The 20919-nt window shown below is 42.0% G+C and overlaps 1 protein-coding gene across 3 annotated transcripts in view; it reads right to left on the minus strand.

Moving 5' to 3' along the window:
• Window positions 1-22: 22 nt before the first annotated feature.
• LOC124113204 (SCO-spondin-like) overlaps window positions 23-20919 on the minus strand; it is a 78139-nt gene continuing 57242 nt past the window's right edge. For all 3 annotated transcript variants that reach the window (XM_048395387.1, XM_048395385.1, XM_048395386.1), the window contains 11 exons: window positions 17420-17611; window positions 16648-16839; window positions 14270-14446; window positions 11222-11419; window positions 7759-7953; window positions 6756-6944; window positions 4549-4692; window positions 3727-4076; window positions 2832-2937; window positions 1618-1709; window positions 23-1147 (listed from right to left, as the gene is read on the minus strand). In XM_048395387.1, coding sequence (XP_048251344.1) covers window positions 1109-1147; window positions 1618-1709; window positions 2832-2937; window positions 3727-4076; window positions 4549-4692; window positions 6756-6944; window positions 7759-7953; window positions 11222-11419; window positions 14270-14446; window positions 16648-16839; window positions 17420-17611 — 1874 coding nt within the window. In that variant the 3' untranslated portion in view covers window positions 23-1108. The remainder of the gene's footprint in view (window positions 1148-1617; window positions 1710-2831; window positions 2938-3726; window positions 4077-4548; window positions 4693-6755; window positions 6945-7758; window positions 7954-11221; window positions 11420-14269; window positions 14447-16647; window positions 16840-17419; window positions 17612-20919) is intronic.

Below are 20919 nucleotides of genomic sequence, written 5' to 3' on the forward strand. Positions count from 1 at the left end.
ATTTGGATCATTAAACCAACAATTTAATTGAAATATAATTTATTTGAATACACTACAACAATGGGCATATACAGTGAACAATGTTAAAAGCTTTATTTTTGTAACAAAATATGATACACTTTACAACGACCACATGAACAACCTTTATAAGATGAGTATGAACTAATTGTATGTACTATAATATTGATGCAGACTGTCAAGATAAGTTTCGGTATACAGTATATAGGTAATATAGGCTCGCTAAATACAATGTTTATTCCTAATGCAGGATATTTACCATCCCCAAACACACAAGCGTGATAACCTCTTTATCATATAATGTCATTTTTTAGTTCTGTGCTTGGAAATCGCTTTCCCTCTCTCACAAACATTACCTAATAACTCACCCAATCGAAAATTGGAGCAATGTGGCGTTGCGTATGATTCATTTTATATCGGCAAAGTATCCGATACTAAACTGCCGGGCGGAGGAAAGGATACACTCGGATATTGGATATAACCAAGAAATTACTAACTTTACTGAACCGACCCGTTACGATCGGGGTAGAAAAGGTCTTCAGCAACCCGTGCTTGCCGTAACAGACGACTATCCTTGTCGTAACAGGCGACTAACGGGATCGGGTGGTCAGGCTCCCAACTGCGTGGATCGATACTCATGATGTCAATCAGTGGATTGTCTGGTCCAGACCTTGAGGATTTGCAGACCGTAGTCATATTGTTGAATATAGCACACTAAACAACAAACAAACAAAACAAACATTGTCAGATGATGATTATGCATGTCCACTCACCAGCCAGGTGTATTTCCACAATTTGTTTATTTTTTAGTCACCATCAAACATGGGTGTATCATTTCTTTGCCGGGCAGTTTAACTGACAGAAGATTGGAATGAATCTTGTAAAAATTATATCGTAGACAGGTTCTAATGTCATGTATGTGTCTCTTTCATTTCTCTTAGTTACTTCCATCTCTTGGGCAAGTTATAAAAACACAGAGGTCTTCTATATGAGTGACGGCTGTGTCCGATTTGATTGCGTAGTTGGTCTCAGGTTGAATGTGACACCACAGTCTGTTGATTGTTGTGTGTTTCCCCCACCGTAGCATCCATTAATACAGGTTGCCTGGGTCACACTGGTACAGCGATAACTGAAACAGAACACATTTATTTTAGGGAACGTCGGTTATGGCTCAGACATACACCTGGAACACAAGCATCATTTACTTTATATTCCCATATAAATTAGACAGTTTCACAACATGACATAGTCATTATGAAATACAGAAATTGAATGTTTCCAGCCCCAGTATGACTTTACCAATGTGTTAACATTCTAATCTTTTTCCAACTAAAACACAACCTTTCACACAGTGCACACAGGACCAGGGCAACACAGTTCATAACAATCAAATCCAATTAAAAAAATCGACATCTGAACATTGTCCTGGAATGTATGCCTAATAAGTGTTCATTTCCAAATCGGGAAATACAGTTTTTCGTGTAGTGTCAAATAGAACGGCTTTATTATTGACCAATACGCCACACATGAAATACGTTATTTCCTTTATTGTTGCATAGAGAGGATATATTCCTGATATACCACACATGAAATATATACCTGATCAAGCTGCCCAATGAAGTTGTTGGTCGCATCGTTCTTGGAGTCTGTTCCGAATGTCACTCCACACTGCATAATGGTTGATTGTGGCGCTGAAATAACAACCCATGCTTATCGTAAGAGGCGACTAACGTGATCGGGTGGGCAGGCTCGCAGACTTGGTTGATGCATGTCATCATAGCCCAATAATGTAGATAGATGCTCACGCTGTCAATCACTGGATTGTCTGGCCCAGACTCGATTATTTTCAGATCGACGTTATATAGATGTTATATTGCTGCGTGCGGCGAAAAACAGGAAACAAACAAAACAAATCTCTCAATGATAATCGACTGAAGTCAACAATATATGCCTCATTTGACACGTTTCCCCTATTGTCAGAAGTATGTCCAGTCTTTCGTGCGACACTGTTATCTTCCAGGGGACCGTAAGTCCACCTCACCCCTCGTGGATCACCACATTAAAGCATTTATACAACCCTACACGTCTATCCTTCCTCGCATATTTTCTCATACGATTGTAAGTCAAATCCTTTTCACGAGAGGGGGGAACCCGTGAAGATCCGGGGGAGAATAGGTCTTCAGCCACCCATGCTTGCCGTAAAAGGCGACTATGCTTGTCGTAACTAACGGGATCGGGTGGTCAGGCTCGCTGACTTGGTTGATACATGTCATCGATACCAATTGCGTGGATCGATGCTCATGATGTCAATCACTGGATTGTCTGGTCCAGACCGACGTTATAGCTGGAATATTGCTGAGTGCGGCATAAAACAACAAACAAACACGAATGGGGGGTACGGGTGGTCCAATGGTCTCAGGCGCCGCAAATCGCTGTGCAGCGTTGCCTCCCTTGGGCACACCAGAAATCTAGGATTCGAAACCCAATTCCCCCTTATTATATATCTGGGTTTGTCAGCACTATGCCCGTGCTCTTGGGTTTCAATAAAGTGGTAAACGTGTCCTGCATCACTTCGGGCTCACTCCCACATTAAGCGGACACGCCGAGATATAATTTGAATGCTGTTAAAAACGGCGTTAATCCCAACTCACTCACTCACTTTTCACGAGAACGTAATTCCAATCCCATTGTTCCTCCCACATTAAGCTGACACGCCGCGATATAGTTTGAATACTGTTAAAAACGGCGTTAAACGAAACTCACTGACTCACTCACTCCAATCCCATTGATGTGATTAGCTACTGTCTACCCACCGTGAACCTTGGCAGCATACTTCAGCGTGTCGCTCTCCACTACAGCCAACATGTCATAGCCCGCGTGAGATAACGTCACCGTCTTCCAATCGCCACGGGAGAAGCCCTACAGTAGAGAGTCAGTACTAGCATTCACCCTCATGAAACCATTTAGACATTTAAGTGGTCCAAAGCGAGGAAAACCAATTTGATTTACAACGCTACTTAGTCCAACGGACCAATCAGAATGCGAGTTACAAAACAGCGTCAATGTCCCGTTGACCATATCAACGATGACGATATCAATAACATGGCGGTCAGTCCCATTGATTACGACAGATTGTGAGAAATTCAACATTGAAAAACTGACTGACACGCAAAAGAAAGCCCTGAAAAATGCTTTTAATTGAAAGGATATGTTCTTGTCCATTATAACTGGCGGTGGCAAGTCCTCCCTTACCAATTCAAATTTTACTATCTCGACGTTTGATTGCTCGGTAAAATGTTAGTGTTTGTTTGTTTCTTTCTTTCTTTGTTGTTTAGCGCCGCACTCAGCAATATTCCAGCCATATGACGGCAGTCTGTAAATAATCGAGTCTGGACCAGACAATCCAGTGACTGACATCATGTGTATCGATCTACGCAATTGGGATGCGATGACATGCATGAACCAAGTCAGCGAGCCTGACCACCCGATCCCGTTAGTCGCCTCTTACGACAATCATATTCGCCTTTTACGGCAAGCATGGGTCGCTGAAGACCTTTTCTACCCCGGGTCTTCACGAGTCTAAAATGTGAATGAGAAACAAGGGCATTGGAGTGCATCCAGGGGTCAGTGTAGGTTTACCGAAATGCGAGTCCTTGAGACATTGAGGGTGGATGAAACATTGAACATTTATAGTTTTGAATGACCTACCGCCATGGACACAGGTAACGTGACTGCCCAGTTATACCAAGACGTCAGTTCAAAGGTCATGGTGTAACTGTCCACAGCAATGACCAGGCTGCTGCCATTCTTACAGTCACTTGTGCTGACCAGCACTCGACGTCCGAACACAGCGCCAGATTCACGATACCGGAAGCGGATGATCAAAGGGTCAGCGCTTGTTGCAGTTGGCATGGTGACTGTGGCTACAAGCCGACTGCTGCCGTTGAAGTTGGCGATTCCGTTGGAAACCTCGACATTAGAGAGTTCAAGCCATGATGCTAGGGCTGACGTTAAGCTACTTCCCGCGGTGAAGGTGACAGCGTTGGAGGCCGAACAGGCTGTCAGAAACAAATACGTTACCAGTGAACATATTGAATACCTTGGTGATGGGTGTCATACAGACTGGCAGAAACAAAGACGTTTCTAGGCAACAGAGTGAATAGTGTGGCGACGGGGCCGTACAGACTGTCAGAAACGAAGACGTTACTAGTGAACACAGTGAATAGCTAGTGGATGGAGGCGTGTGATGCAAGAACAGCGACAGGACGCCTTTAAGGATAATGAATGCAGCGCAGACTGGTGTTTCATTTCGAATCTCACCAATAAACAGGTGCTTGCAATCTGCACAGGCTTTGACATCTAGCAAGGTAGCAAGAACACATATTTTAGTATTTCAATAGTTCCAAATGTAGCATTACCAAATTAATACATGCATATATAGGTAAATTATGTCCCTTTAGTCATTGTAACGTATTTTGTTGCCAACAATAGAACTGTTGATGATATCTTTACGATAGAAAGCTATGTTACATTGGTTGAGAGCACTGCAGCCACAGTTGGTGATGTCGAACTGAGTTCCGGCAGCACATGAGGTGGGTACCCAGCCGAGAATGCCGACAGACATGTTGTACGTGGCTGGGTTGGCGCTCCAGTCGGGCCGCTTGTCGCAGAGATCTGAAACACAACAACACAAATGATAATGCATTAACACTCATCAAATAGACTGGAAAACAGATAAAAGGGTCGCCGAAATCAGTCTGTCTCACCGTTCTCTCGTTCTCCTGCTCTCTCTCTATCGGTCTGTCTCACTGTTCTCTCGTTCTCCTGCTCTCTCTCTATTGGTCTGTCTCACCGTTCTCTCATTCTCCTGCTCTCTCTATTGGTCTGCCTCACCGTTCTCCTGCTCTCTCTCTATTGGTCTGCCTCACCGTCTCTCGTTTTCACGCATTCTCTCTTTCGGTCTGTCTCACCGTCTCTCGTTCTCCTGCATTCTCTCTATCGGTCTGTCTCACTGTTCTCTCATCTCTCGCTCTCTCTCTTTCTGTCTGTCTGACCATTTGTTGTTCTCTCGCCTTCTCTCTATCGGTCTATCTCACCATCTCGCATTTTCTTGCTCTCTCTCTATTGTCTGTCTCACTGTTCTCTCGCTCTCTCTCTATCGGTCTGTCTCACTGTCTCTCATTCTCTCTCTATCAGTCTGTCTCACCATCTCTCGCCGTCTTTCTATCGGTCTGTCTCACCGTCTCTCGTTCTCTCGCTCTATCTATTGGTCAGTCTCACCATCTATCATTCTCTCGCTCTATAGGTCAGCGTCACTGACTCTCGTTCTCTCGCTTTGTCTCTATCGGTCTGTCTCACCATCTTGTTCTCTTGCTTTCTCTCTATGGGTCTGTCTCATCGTCTCTCGCTCTCTCTCTCTCTCTCGGTCTGTCTCACCGTTCTCTTGTTCTCTCTCAATCAGTCTGCTTCACTGACTCTCGTTTTCTCGCTTTCTCTCTATCGGTCTGTCTCACCATCTTTCGTTCTATAGCTTTCTCTCTAGGAGTCTGTCTCACCGTCTCTTGTTCTCTCGCCTTCCCTCTATTGGTCTGTCCCACAGTCTCTCGCTCCCTCTCTATCGGTCTGTCTCACCGTCTCTCGCTCCCTATCTATTGGTCTGTCTCACCATCTCTCGTTCTCTCGCTCTCTCTCTATCGTTCTGTCTCACTGTTCTCTCGCTCTCTCTCAATCGGTCTGTCTCACCATTCTCTCGCTCTCTCTCAATCGGTCTGTCTCACCGTCTCTCGCTTCTTCTCTATTGGTCTGTCTCACCGTCTCTCGTTCCCTCTCTATTGGTCTGTCTCACCGTCTCTCGTTCCCCCTCTATTGTCTGTCTCACCGTTCTCTCGCTCTCTCTCAATCGGCCTGTCTCACCATCTCGTTCTCTTGCTTTCCCTCTATAGGTCTGTCTCACCGTCTCTTGTTTCGCTTTCTCTCTGTCTGTCTCACCATCTCTCTCTCTCTCTCTATCGGTCTGTCTCACGGTTCTCTTGTTCTCTCAATCATTCAATCTCTCTCAATCTGCTTCACTGACTCTCGTCCTCTCACTTTCTCTCTATCTGTCTGTCTCACCATCTCGTTCTCTTGCTTTCTCTCTATCAGTCTGTCTCAACAGCTCTCGTTCTCTAGCTTTCTCTCTTTAGAGTCTGTCTCGCCGTCTCTTGTTCTCTCGCCTTCCCTCTATCGGTCTGTCCCACAGTCTCGTTCTCTCGCTCTCTCTCTATCCGTCTGTTTCACCGTCTCTCGCTCCCTCTCTATCGGTCTGTCTCTCGCTCCCTCTCTATTGGTCTGTCTCACCATCTCTCGTTCTCTCGCTCTCTCTATTGTCTGTCTCACCGTCTCTCGCTCTCTCTCTATTGTCTGTCTCACCATCTCTGGCTCTCTCTCTATTGTCTGTCTCACCGTCTCTCGCTCCCTCTCTATCGGTCTGTCTCACCGTCTCTCGCTCCCTCTCTATCGGTCTGTATCACCGTCTCTCGTTATCTCTCTATCGGTCTGTCCAACAGTCTCACCGTCTCTCGCTCCCTCTCTATCGGTCTGTCTCACCGTCTCTCGCTCCCTGTCTATTGGTCTGTCTCACTGTCTCTCGTTATCTCGCTCTCTTTTTCGGTCGGTCTCACTGTCTCTCGTTCTCTCGCTTTCTCTCCACCTGTCTCTCTCATACCGAACCACTGACATACGAGTGCAAACCTACTAACCCCTGTCTTCACATGCAGTGGGACACAGGTCCTGACAGAAGAGGTTACGCTTGCATCCCTCGAGATGCACATAGCTGTATCCCATGCTGCAACACTTGGGCACTGCCACGAGGTTAGTGTCACACTCCCAGTATGCACGGCAGCTGCCCTGAAGGATGAAGGTCGCAGTGCTGTTGTCCTTGCACTTGTCTGTGGAAAGAATGTGCTTGTGTTACAATACTGTGCTTTAACATGTGGTGCTGTCGCCCTTGTCCTTGTCAAGGGGATCTTTCCAAACAGTCATAACAATGGGACGAGATTTAACTGATCAAAGCACATAGTTACGCTCTGGATTGGCCCCGATCGGGTAAGAAAAGGTTTTCAGGAACACATGCTTGCTGTAAAGGGCGACTATGCTTGTCGTAAGAGGCGACTAACAGGATCGGGTGGTCAGACTCGCTGACTTGGTTGATGGATGTCATCGTATCCCAATTGCGTTGATCGATCTTCATGATGTCAATGACCGCCGTCATATAGCTGGAATATTGCTTCGTGCGGCTTTAAACAACATCCATACTTCTGAGTGACTTTCTTGGTATCTGTCAGTGTAACACTAAGGGAGCAACCTTGTATGGTGGTGTGGGGGATTTATTTGTTTTTCATTTCATAAATTGCCCAGCTGTATCCAATAAACTATTTATTTTCTGAGCACCATCAAACAATTCATTTGCACTATTAACACAATAATCATTTGTTTCATCATTGCCAACAAAGTCATCAATTTGTGCCTATTTCTTTTTCTAACTATTCATTAGAAAACTCTTCCAACCACCCCATAGAAATCAATGGATGCTTCCTAACACTTTTAGGTTGCTTGAATGTCTTGAAAGACGTGAGAACTGCTATTTTAAGCATATGCCTTTCTTTCTATGCTTGAGACTTTATCTCAGGAAAGTCTCACCGTGGTACTTGACTGTATGCTTTCAACTGACCTGCTTTAAGATTTGAGAATACGCTTGCTTACCGTGTGGACACACAACTCTCCAGGAATCGTCACATTGGAATGTGACTTGGTTCCAGAATTTACCAAACGGACATCTCCTGTACATAGCAACAACGTTGCCATTGGGGTTGTTGTAGCACTGGATGTACTTGTCGCAGTCAGTAGGGTGGTAGCGGTAGCCAATGCCGTCTCGATACGTTACTGACGTACAGAGCCCTGTTGAGGAGCCAATAAGTTCTATCATACATGCATGCAATAAAATATAATTATCCACTTATCAAATGCGTCTTAACATACATACATGCAATGATAGATACCTATCCACTTATCAAATGCGTCTTAACATACATGCATGCAATAATAGATACTTATCCACTTATCAAATGCGTCTTTACATACATGCATGCAATAATAGATACTTATCCACTTATCAAATGCGTCTTAACATACATGCATGCAATAACAGAAACTTATCCACTTATCAAATGCGTCTTAACATACATGCATGCAATAATAGATACTTATCCACTTATCAAATGCGTCTTAACATACATGCATGCAATGATAGATACTTATCCACTTATCAAATGCGTCTTAACATACATGCATGCAATAACAGAAACTTATCCACTTATCAAATGCGTCTTAACATACATGCATGCAATAACAGAAACTTATCCACTTATCAAATGCGTCTTAACATACATGCATGCAATAATAGATACTTATCCACTTATCAAATGCGTCTTAACATACATGCAAGCAATGATAGATACTTATCCACTTATCAAATGCGTCTTAACATACATGCATGCAATAACAGAAACTTATCCACTTATCAAATGCGTCTTAACATACATGCATGCAATAATAGATACTTATCCACTTATCAAATGCGTCTTAACATACATGCATGCAATGATAGATACTTATCCACTTATCAAATGCGTCTTAACATACATGCATGCAATAACAGAAACTTATCCACTTATCAAATGCGTCTTAACATACATGCATGCAATAATAGATACTTATCCACTTATCAAATGCGTCTTAACATACGTGCATGCAATGATAGATACTTATCCACTTATCAAATGTGTCTGAACATACATGCATGCAATAATAGATACCTATCCACTTATCAAGTGCGTCTTAACATACATGCATGCAATAATAGATACCTATCCACTTATCAAATGCGTCTTAACATACATGCATGCAATAACAGAAACTTATCCACTTATCAAATGCGTCTTAACATACATGCATGCAATAATAGATACTTATCCACTTATCAAATGTGTCTGAACATACATGCATGCAATAATAGATACCTATCCACTTATCAAGTGCGTCTTAACATACATGCATGCAATAATAGATACTTATCCACTTATCAAATGCGTCTTAACATACATGCATGCAATAACAGAAACTTATCCACTTATCAAATGCGTCTTAACATACATGCATGCAATAATAGATACCTATCCACTTATCAAGTGCGTCTTAACATACATGCATGCAATAATAGATACTTATCCACTTATCAAATGCGTCTTAACATACATGCATGCAATAACAGAAACTTATCCACTTATCAAATGCGTCTTAACATACATGCATGCAATAATAGATACTTATCCACTTATCAAATGCGTCTTAACATACGTGCATGCAATGATAGATACTTATCCACTTATCAAATGTGTCTGAACATACATGCATGCAATAATAGATACCTATCCACTTATCAAGTGCGTCTTAACATACATGCATGCAATAATAGATACCTATCCACTTATCAAATGCGTCTTAACATACATGCATGCAATAATAGATACCTATCCACTTATCAAATGCGTCTTAACATACATGCATGCAATAATAGATACTTATCCACTTATCAAATGCGTCTTTACATACATGCATGCAATAATAGATACTTATCCACTTATCAAATGCGTCTTAACATACATGCATGCAATGATAGATACTTATCCACTTATCAAATGTGTCTTAATATACATGCATGCAATAATAGATACTTATCCACTTATCAAAGCCGTCTTAACATACATGCATGCAATAATAGATACTTATCCACTTATCAAATGCGTCTTAACATACATACATGCAATGATAGATACTTATCCACTTATCAAATGCGTCTTAACATACATACATGCAATGATAGATACTTATCCACTTATCAAATGCGTCTTAACATACATGCATGCAATAATAGATACTTATCCACTTATCAAATGCGTCTTTACATACATGCATGCAATAATAGATACTTATCCACTTATCAAATGCGTCTTAACATACATGCATGCAATAACAGAAACTTATCCACTTATCAAATGCGTCTTAACATACATGCATGCAATAATAGATACTTATCCACTTATCAAATGCGTCTTAACATACATGCATGCAATGATAGATACTTATCCACTTATCAAATGCGTCTTAACATACATGCATGCAATAACAGAAACTTATCCACTTATCAAATGCGTCTTAACATACATGCATGCAATAACAGAAACTTATCCACTTATCAAATGCGTCTTAACATACATGCATGCAATAATAGATACTTATCCACTTATCAAATGCGTCTTAACATACATGCATGCAATAACAGAAACTTATCCACTTATCAAATGCGTCTTTACATACATGCATGCAATAATAGATACCTATCCACTTATCAAATGCGTCTTAACATACATGCATGCAATAATAGATACTTATCCACTTATCAAATGCGTCTTTACATACATGCATGCAATGATAGATACTTATCCACTTATCAAATGCGTCTTAACATACATGCATGCAATAATAGATACTTATCCAGTGCCAGATGTTGTTGTTAGCATTCAGTGCTCCAATCCGCAATACAACGATATGCGAGCCTATTTCTAACATACGATACGTATGATATGGAAACGAACTAGGGTAATAATCTCCTTATTAGATAATGTAATTCTTTAACTTATCAATGTTTGTTTAATACTTATTTTCACTCAATGATGTAACTGAAGAAGCTGTGTGTTGAGCTGAGGTTTGAAATGTTCCATCTACCGTACAGAGCCATGACTTGCAGCCATGTTTGTCTGCAGAACCAGTTGTCTAAGGCGCCCAAATTCGAAATTCGCTGTGCAGAGTTGCGTCCAGAAAAATTATTGTGGGTTCGAATCCCTAGATTATGTTTCTAGGTTTATCAGCACCATACCTGTGCTCGTGGGTTTCACCGTAGTGATAAACGTCTCAGACCTGCATCACTCCGGGCTTTCCTTTCACATTTAGCTGACACGCCGTGATATAACTGGAATACTGTTTACTGCGGCGGTAAACCCAACTCACTCACTCACTTATCATTTAAGTCAGTAATGACGCTCATTATAAACTGGAAATGTGCAGAGGAGCTTGGAGCACAGTCTCCTATAACAGTGGAAGTCCATACCTCCACATTCTGGGAAGCTGCAAGGTGTTGATATTGTCTGCAAGACATCCCCGAAACAGCCGTTGCCTCCGTTACTTGGAGGGGGGTTTGTACACGACCTTGACCTCCTCCTGACCACGCTCGGCCCGGCTCCGCACGTGACGCTACACGGAGGTCCTGTCCACTCCGTCCATTGCGTGAAACTGCCATTTACTGGAACTGAACATGTGTAAGATGATTACGAGACATCCTTGCTTAATGTATACTATCTTAACTGAAAAAGCAGGTTGAGGGTTATAGAAAGACAAAACATCCTGAAATGATTTTCCATAAGCTTAAATTTGTTTGGTATTTTTCGTTGTTTAACGCTGCCCTCAGCATTATTCCAGCTATAGGACGGCTGTCGATCTGTAAATAATCAATTCTGGACCAGACAATCCAGTGATTCATATCATGAGCATCGGTCAACGCGATTTTTGGATACGATGACATGCATTAACCAATTTAGCGAGCCTGACCACCCGATCCCGTTAGCCGTTTTTTTTCTTTATCACTATCAAATAGTGATGATATCCTGCCCAGCAGCGACACCCGACATAAACACATGCAACGGCAAGTCAAGTATTCACCAGAACATACACGAGAACATATGGAACATAAGTCAAAAAAGGGAACTGTATCAAACATAATTATCTGTAAATAATCGAATCTGGAAAAGACAATAAAGTGATTAATATCATGATCATCGACCTACGCATTCTGGGCACGATGACATGCATCAACCAAGTCCGCGAGCCTGATCACCCGATCCCGCAAGTAGCCTCTTACGACAAGCATGGGTTGCTGAATAAAAATTCTTAGCCGGATCTTCACGGGTTCTAAAGTCGACTTTTCTAAGCCATACTTCAATATCGTCCATCAAAGCTACCAGGTTGTACAATGTATGCCTTGACTTGAAATGCCCAGTGTCCAATACATTCTCAGCACCGTGACGAGTAACGGCATCACAGGTCTTATTTACATGTATATCAACTCTGTTACGTTGGATGTTGCATTTCTTAACGTGGAATGTTTGATGGCTTCTCAATGTCACGGGCCCTAGGTAGATTGTTATAAAATACCCTTCCGTAATACAGACGGTGATCGAAGAAAGTTACCAGCTATTAATATTGAATACCAAATTCGCTCCCGCGTACTGCCAGTTTTATGCGAGAGTGAGTCCGATACAAGAACTATTCACAATTCACGGTGTTTCATAGAATTGGTATTACACGAGAGCGAGTTTAGTATTGTATTTATTACTTGTCGTTTATAATGTCGTGTGTGATTAAGGCAGACATCTACGCGATGCAAAACATAATCTAATTGAGAATAATACTATTGATTATATAATTGGTAGGTTTCTCGGCAGGATAAAGCCAACGGATAAAAACGATTTCCGTTGGGGTCATATGCGGATAGAGATGCAAATATCAAAGGTCAAGTGGGACTACTTTCACTGTTTATAAGCAAACATAGCGTCGCCCTTGTCATTCGGCGACCGAGTCAGAATTAACCATCGGGAATCTGGATAAACTACAGGGATAATTGCTATCATTATCAAAAGAAAAGTCTAATATACTGAAAATCAGTGGCTAACTGTGACGTAGCTAAGGCATTTTATAAGTTTTGGCAACTTTGAGGATATAAATTTCGAAACAATTTTGCGAGGGCAAGAGGCCTAGCCAAGCGGGATCAATAGCCATATCTGTGCTTATAGACCTCTGCGACTTGAAACCTTCTCCACAAATTATAATAGTTGGATTTGGCCGAAATATGTTACCGTGTTTCGTTTTGTCGCTGTGTGTACATCTGACAACACTTCTTAACGTTATGACAGGGCAGACCGACTGTCAACAACGTCTGACCGTGGCCGTGACGTCTCATAGACTAGGGTTAGAGTAGCTTCCCTTTGACAAAGGGCAGTTACTCTAGCGGACAGACCGATGGATTGCCGCGAAAGGCAATTAAAAACAACTGCTGTTTTGCGTATATGTTGCTTTGCCACTGTATAAGAAACAGATTTCAGTTGGAGCTATATTGGCTACTGTCAGTGTCCGACTGACACATGACTTAACCTGTGACCTAATAGATATTAAGGCGCGCATTCCAGGAAAACTCGCAATGTTTCGGTAATGTTTGTGAGAGAGGGAAAGCGATTTTAAAGTACAGAATTAAAGAATGAAATAATATGATAAAGTGGTTATCATGCTTGTGTGTTTGGGGATGGTAAATATCCTGTATTAGGAATAAACACTATGTATTTAGATCGCCAAGGCTCGCTAAATACAATGTTCATTCCTAATGCAGGATATTTATCATCCCCAAACACACTGGCGCGATAACCTCTATAAATACGTTAAACGTTGACACGCATTTATTTTATATCATACAGCGGCCCACCTTTAGCATTTAGGGGTCCGTTCCACAAAACTATAGTAGCGATAAGGTTAGCACATCTCTCACCCATCTCCCTTACGACTGTCGTAGCGCTACGATTGATTTGTGGAACGGGGCCCTGAACCACGAAGTACGCAACTACGTCACATCCTGTGACGTAATTTGTGAAATTGTGTTGCAAGATACACCAGCGATACAATGCCTGTGACGTCAGCCTAGCAATAGGGATGCTGGGGGTCATCGAGTTTGCATAAGCTCCTCTCGAGGATCTTTCATCCTCTACACACATGTCATTTAATAAACCCAGTGATGTTGAGAGTTTTCAATATTTGTTAGTAACACTAGGTCCCGCGGCACATAAGCACGCACCGTGGTATTAAACACTAATGTAATAACAGCTTGATGTTATTAAACAATGGTATCTGCAACGGGCGAGTAATAAACATAATTGATATATACCCTTCCGTGTAATCTAGCACAATCACAAATTTGAACATTAAATGGACATGAAACGTTCAATAGGTCATCAATGCTGAAACAAGAGAACTTTCTTACAAAATAATGATGAATAATGACAGATTGTTGCCTGTTGTTCCTAGAAACTGAGCATATACAAGAGGTTGTCCGTACCGAGACAAGGGACGTTATCACATGTCTTCTTCACTACCCCCAGCAGAGCTCCAGTACAGTTCAGACCGCCATTGCTGGGAGGTGGGTTGGTGCAGCTCCTGGTTCGAGTCCGAATCACACACGCGCTGCTGCAAGGGGGGTTGGTCCACTCGGTCCAGGGGGTCAGGCCACCATCCACTGGGGACAAAGATAAATAGCATGCTCACATTATCCTGTCTTGCTTGAAACATCTCGCTATGATAGTATAGTAAAGAAGGTGATATCCATATATTGTGTCTACTTGAGTCTTGCTTGAGACGGGTATAAGGATCTATTCCGAAACATCTCACTATGATAGTATAGTAAAGAAGGTGATATCCATATATTGTGTCCACTAGAGTCTTGCTTGAGACGGGTATAAGGATCTATTCCGAAACATCTCGCTATGATACTATAGTAAAGAAGGTGGTATCCATATATTGTGTCCACTAGAGTCTTGCTTGTGAAGGGTATTAGGATCTATACCGAAACATCTCGCTATGATAGTATAGTAAAGAAGGTGATATCCATATATTGTGTCTACTTGAGTCTTGCTTGAGACGGGGTATTAGGATCTATTCCGAAACATCTCACTATGATAGTATAGTAAAGAAGGTGATATCCATATATTGTGTCCACTAGAGTCTTGCTTGAGACGGGTATAAGGATCTATTCCGAAACATCTCGCTATGATAGTATAGTAAAGAAGGTGATATCCATATATTGTGTCCACTAGAGTCTTGCTTGAGATGGGTATAAGGATCTATACCGAAACATCTCGCTATGATAGTATAGTAAAGAAGGTGATATCCATATATTGTGTCTACTTGAGTCTTGCTTAAGACGGGTATAAGGATCTATACCGAAACATCTCGCTATGATAGTATAGTAAAGAAGGTGATATCCATATATTGTGTCAACTAGAGTCTTGCTTGAGACGGGTATAAGGATCTATTCCGAAACATCTCGCTATGATAGTATTGTAAAGAAGGTGATATCCATATATTGTGTCTACTTGAGTCTTGCTTGAGACGGGTATAAGGATCTATACCGAAACATCTCGCAATGATAGTATAGTAAAGAAGGTGGTATCCACATATTGTGTCTGCTTGAGTTTTGCTTGAGACGGGTATAAGGATCTATTCCGAAACATCTCGCTATGATAGTATAGTAAAGAAGGTGATATCCATATATTGTGTCCACTTTGTCATCCGCCCATCAAACAAATCGATAAATTGTTTTTAACCAACTTCACAATGCTTCCTGAAGGAAACCTACTTTAATTTACACATTACACACTCCTTTCACTTATATTTGTAAATAACTGGTCCGATAACTAACCATCCACTGTTGCATTGTGGGATTCCGATAACCATGATCTTTCCTGTATGAGCCTGGAATTGTGAAATTGTTATGAATCCTGAAAGTCTGTAAGTCTCCCAACACCCAACTCCACACAAAGAAACTAACAGAAGCAGTCCACATTCGCCGCCACAAGCCATCAATCAACAGAGATCAAGGCTGTTTCATCCCACCCGCCCACTATGAACACATTAAGCAATAATCCCCATACCTACACAATCTTATCCTGTTTCATTGGCTTCATGTCCCATTGGCTTCCAGCCATGTGTTCTCTGTCCATCACTATGTGACAGCTTTATCCTTCTGTTCTCATTACTTACTCATGTTATCCCACTCATGTATGCAATTGTTGTTACTGTCAATCCTCCACCTACTATATATATTCTGCACAACGTTTCCTAATTCAATCTTGTTAATAACGGTATAAGGATCTATGCCGAAAGGTCGCCTTTACAGTATTAAAGATGTTGTTATCCATAAATCGTGTCTACTTTGTAATTTGCCAACTTCTGAGTAATGCCTATCAAACAATTCAACTCCACACTGTCTCAGCCGGTATTACAGATTATTGACCATATGTTGCTGATTGTGGCACACACACCAGCATCAATCTACGCACTTGGAATCAACCAAGTCAGCGACCCTGGGCCCCCGATCCCAATCGTCACCTTTTACAACAAACATGGGTTGACGACGAAGACCAATTCTAACCCGGATCTTCACGGAGGCACATGTGTACGTTGTGTCAAAAGCCATGAAACACAATGAGTGAGTGAGTATGTTTTTACGCCGCTATTAGCAATATTCCAGCAATATCAAGGCGGAGGACACCAGAGATGGGCTTCACACATTGTACCCATGTCGGGAATTGAACCCGGGTCTTCCGCGTGACGAGCGAACGCTTTAACCACAAGGCTACCCGACCTTCCCCGAAGCACTATGAAGCATCTGAAGCAAATGTGTTACATAAGATGAGCAATACCTCAACAAATACACACCTGGACAAGCACTGAAGACACACTGGGTACTCGATGTTTCAAGCGTGTTACCGAAGCATTGTTGTCCGCCGTTACTGGGAGCAGGGTTGGTGCAGCTTCTGGTTCGTGACCTGACAAGGCTGTTGGTGGAGCCACAGGTGATGCCACAGGAAGGTGCAGTCCATTGAGTCCATTCGGTATAAGCGCCATTCACTGGACATATAATTATTTTGGTTTGTAAGTAATAAATATGGAGAAATTAAATATTTCAATTTACAAATACAGAAAACTACGGTTATAACGAACTCAAAGCGACCACTAATTTTAGTTTATCATAACCGTAGTTCGTTATAAGCATATAAACAGCATATATACAGCAAATGACCGGGACTAATAATAAGTTCGTTAAATCCGTTAGAAGCATGTTCGTAATAAACGTAGTTTACTGTATATATATTAAAAGTTACTTTTCAAATGTTTGCTAAATATTGTATTACACCGCAGTAGCAGTTTCATATTTACAACTATTTATATTGAAAGCTATTTTTCAGATGTTTGCTAAATATTGTTTTACACCGCAGTAGCAGTAGCTTCATGCAAATAATCGTGTCTGGATAAAAAAAAACAGTGGTTGATACAATCAGCAATCTCACACAGCGTAACATTGCGATGACAATCTACCAAGACACTGACCACCTGATTCATTAACAGGGTCTTCCAACAAGCACAGGTTTCTCAGGACCAATTCAATACTTGGCTCCCCACGGGACAAGGTGTGGAAGACGCTACTTACCAACACAAGCAGGGAAGGAACAGGTTTTCTGTGTTATATCCAGGAATGGACCGGTGCAGCCTTGTCCTCCGTTGCTGGGAGGAGGGTTGGTGCAGCTCCTTGTCCGTGTTCGTGTCAAGTCAGTTCTTGTTCCACAACTGATGCCGCAAGGTGGATTGGTCCACGGTGTCCAGAGCGTCGGGCCACCGTTAACTAAACATGACAAACAGAGTATAATTGTTCTTAAATCTTCCACACATTCCAAATATCACACCTGAGGTGAAGATGACACAAATTTATTAATTTAAAGTTCTAAGTATGACACAGATGCCTCGGGCAGAAGCTGAAGATGTATGGTGCCACGAGACGCGTACTGCATCCTGCATGCTTTCAAAAATAACAAAGACATCCTCAAGATACTGTAGCGAATACAAAACGTCAGCGTCAGAGAAATACCATGCTCGATTATCCGCCGATACTGTTTTCATTGGAATTAAAAGGTTACATACCGATGCACATTACATGTGAACGGATCACTGAAAATAAGTGATGACACCAGGTGCTCCCGAAATTGGTAATCATGTCCCGATCTACCGCTTGCGCCCATCACTGACGCCACTTGCATAAAAAAGTTTGTTTTTGTTGTCGGACGCCACATGGGAATGAGGCACTTTTTATTCCCCGTTAAGTAAACAACAAGTCAAAAATATCATGTCGGACATTTTAATTAGACTAAAGACAGAAACATAAACCTTCCTTGCCACACTGACCAAATCCTCCCAAAATGAAATGTTTCTATATATTCAACGAAAGTGAATAATTGACCACTTTCTGTTATAAAGTGGATAATGGAAGTTCCTTCTAATATTAGCAAAAGCAATCTCCTCACTGGAGCTCGTCCCACAACGAATAAATGTCAACTAAAAATGTTACTCCGTTCAACGTAGTGGTCTGCTACATCAGCATGACAAAAAAAGAACATGCGCAACGGGTGTGTTTGGGCGAGCACTACCATATTAATCGAGTGTATTTGGACGAGCTATACCAACCCAACCAAGAACAACTGTTTTCTTCTGTTCATACCCCTTCCTTGATAGATTCCTGGCAACACAATACAAACAATATCAACACAATACAAACACTTCTAGCTTTTGCAATGAATTAAAATAAAACTGTACCATACTTACAAAATTACTGAAATTATTACAATCCATTACTCCTTGAATATCCATGAATGCTCACATCACATTTTACAATGTCACAGTTCAAGAGTCACAGTTCACAACACATTTCAGTTTCACAATGTCACTGTTAACGACGTCAGTTTCACGATGTCACTGTTCACGACGTCAGTTCACAAAGTCACATAATCCGAGTTCACAATCCCGGATCACAGTTCACAGTTGACCACTCCGGTGGACAAATCTTGTTTGCTGCTCTAGTAATCACCGATTGTCTGATCCGTACATCCACCACACGCACATGTCTATCTCTTCCTGGGTATGTCTTGACAATTCTACCAAGTGGCCACTGTCCCTCTGGAGGGTCAGGAGATATCACCAGCACAACATCATTGATACACAGATCTCTGCTTGGAGTTCGCCATTTCCGTCTTGGGTGCAGACCTGGGAGCCATTCCTTCATCCAACGCTTCCAACAGTGCCTCATCAGTTCCTGAATATGTCTCCAGCGCTTCCAGCGTGATAATCTGTTGTGTCTATGGATTCCGGAGTCAGAGGAATTGCATCTTAGGATGAGTCGATTGATATGTCAGAAGGTGCGAGATGATCATCGCTTCAGCTCCGGTGAATGCCATTTCCAGTTCTTCATCTGTGACGTCACCATTCCCCAGGATAGCAAAGATAGCACGCTTAGCCTATTTTATCATCGTCTCGAATACCCCTAAAAAATGCGGAGAGTATGGACGGTTGAAGTGCCATTTCACTCCTCGATTGGCCATAGAACGTCGAACAGCATCTTGATCCAGCATGTGAAGAAGTTCCTTGAGTTCTTTGACGGGACCAACGAAGTTTGTTCCATTGTCAGATATGACATCTTGTGGTAGACCTCTTCGATTTACCATTCGGTAAAACTCATTTAGGAATGCGCAGGTGTCCAATCCGTATGCCATCTCTATGTGAACAGCTCTTGTAGTCAAACAGGTGAATAGACACAAATAACGTTTCTGACGTGATTTTCCTCTGCCTTGGACTGTTATGAAAGGTCCAGCACAGGCAACAGCAGCCTGGCTGAATGCAGGGAAGGATGTTCAAAGTCTCATTTTTGGTAACGGAGCCATCATTGGATAGGCAGGTTTTGATTTGTCCCTATGACGTCGAGCACATTCTTTCTCCCATTCACGTATTACTTCTTGTGCTGAGATAATCCAGTATTAAGATGATACTGCAGCCAATGTTTGGTTTGTGCCCAGAACATGGGTACCATCTTTGTGATACTGTTTTATGATGAGCTTTGTCACCCAACTTCTACGAGGCAGAATTATGGGAAATCGCGCTCCAAGTGGCAAACATTCAGCATCGCCTAAGCGTTGACTCAATCTCATGACCCCATTTTCATCTAGTTGTGGCTGAAGTGTAAGGAGTTTTGAACTGGAAGCCAACATCTTACCTGTCAACAAAGTTGCATATTCAATTGAAAATGTATCCGCCTGTGCATCGGCAATGATTCTGTGCTCAGAATCTGCTATTTCCTCTACCATCAGTTCACCTTTCATTTTGTAATCATCCGACGTGGAACAGTTATGCAAGAATCTGAAAATCCAAGCATTCACACGTGTCAATTTTCTCCAGCTGGAGAATCTGGAAGGGTCAAGTCTCCACGTCTCAAGGTTAGGTTTCTGTTTTGAGCTAGAGCAACCTGCTTATTGCTTGTACTTCTTTCATCATCATTGATCATGTCAAGGGAAAATGCTTTATCAGATGGCCATTCAGTTTCATCTCTGAGCAAAAACGTAGGACCAGGCCACCATAACTCATTGTGTATGAGTTGTGAAACAAACAGACCTCTTGTTAAGTGATCTGCAGGATTTTCTGCAGATGGTATGTGGCGCCATAGGGATGGATTTGTAGTGCTGTGTATTTCTCCAACTCTGTTGGCAACAAACGGTTTGAAAGTACTACTATTGTTTCTTATCTAACACAAGACATTCCTACTATCTGACCAGAAGGTAACTGTTTCAATCTTAATCTGAAGGACTTTGACCACTTCAGAGACAAGTCTGAGTCCAAGTACAGCTGCTATCAGTTCAAGGCGTGGTATGCTACAGGCTTTCAACGGAGCTACATGACTCTTTGCAGCAACTTTCCTGCTTGACTTCTTTTCGTCCATGTAAGTATAGACGGCGTATACAACGGTGCCATATTCATCCTGTGATGCATCAACAAAGGTATGAATCGAGACTGAACAAACAGCAGCATCAAGGTGCAAACATCTGGGTATCTGAACACCTTGTACTTCTTTCCACTGTACCAATCATTTTTCTATTTTCTGTTGCAGGTTCT

The sequence above is a fragment of the Haliotis rufescens genome, unplaced genomic scaffold (assembly GCF_023055435.1).
Source record: "Haliotis rufescens isolate VD_foot unplaced genomic scaffold, xgHalRufe1.0.p SCAF_14, whole genome shotgun sequence".
NCBI lineage: Eukaryota > Metazoa > Mollusca > Gastropoda > Lepetellida > Haliotidae > Haliotis > Haliotis rufescens.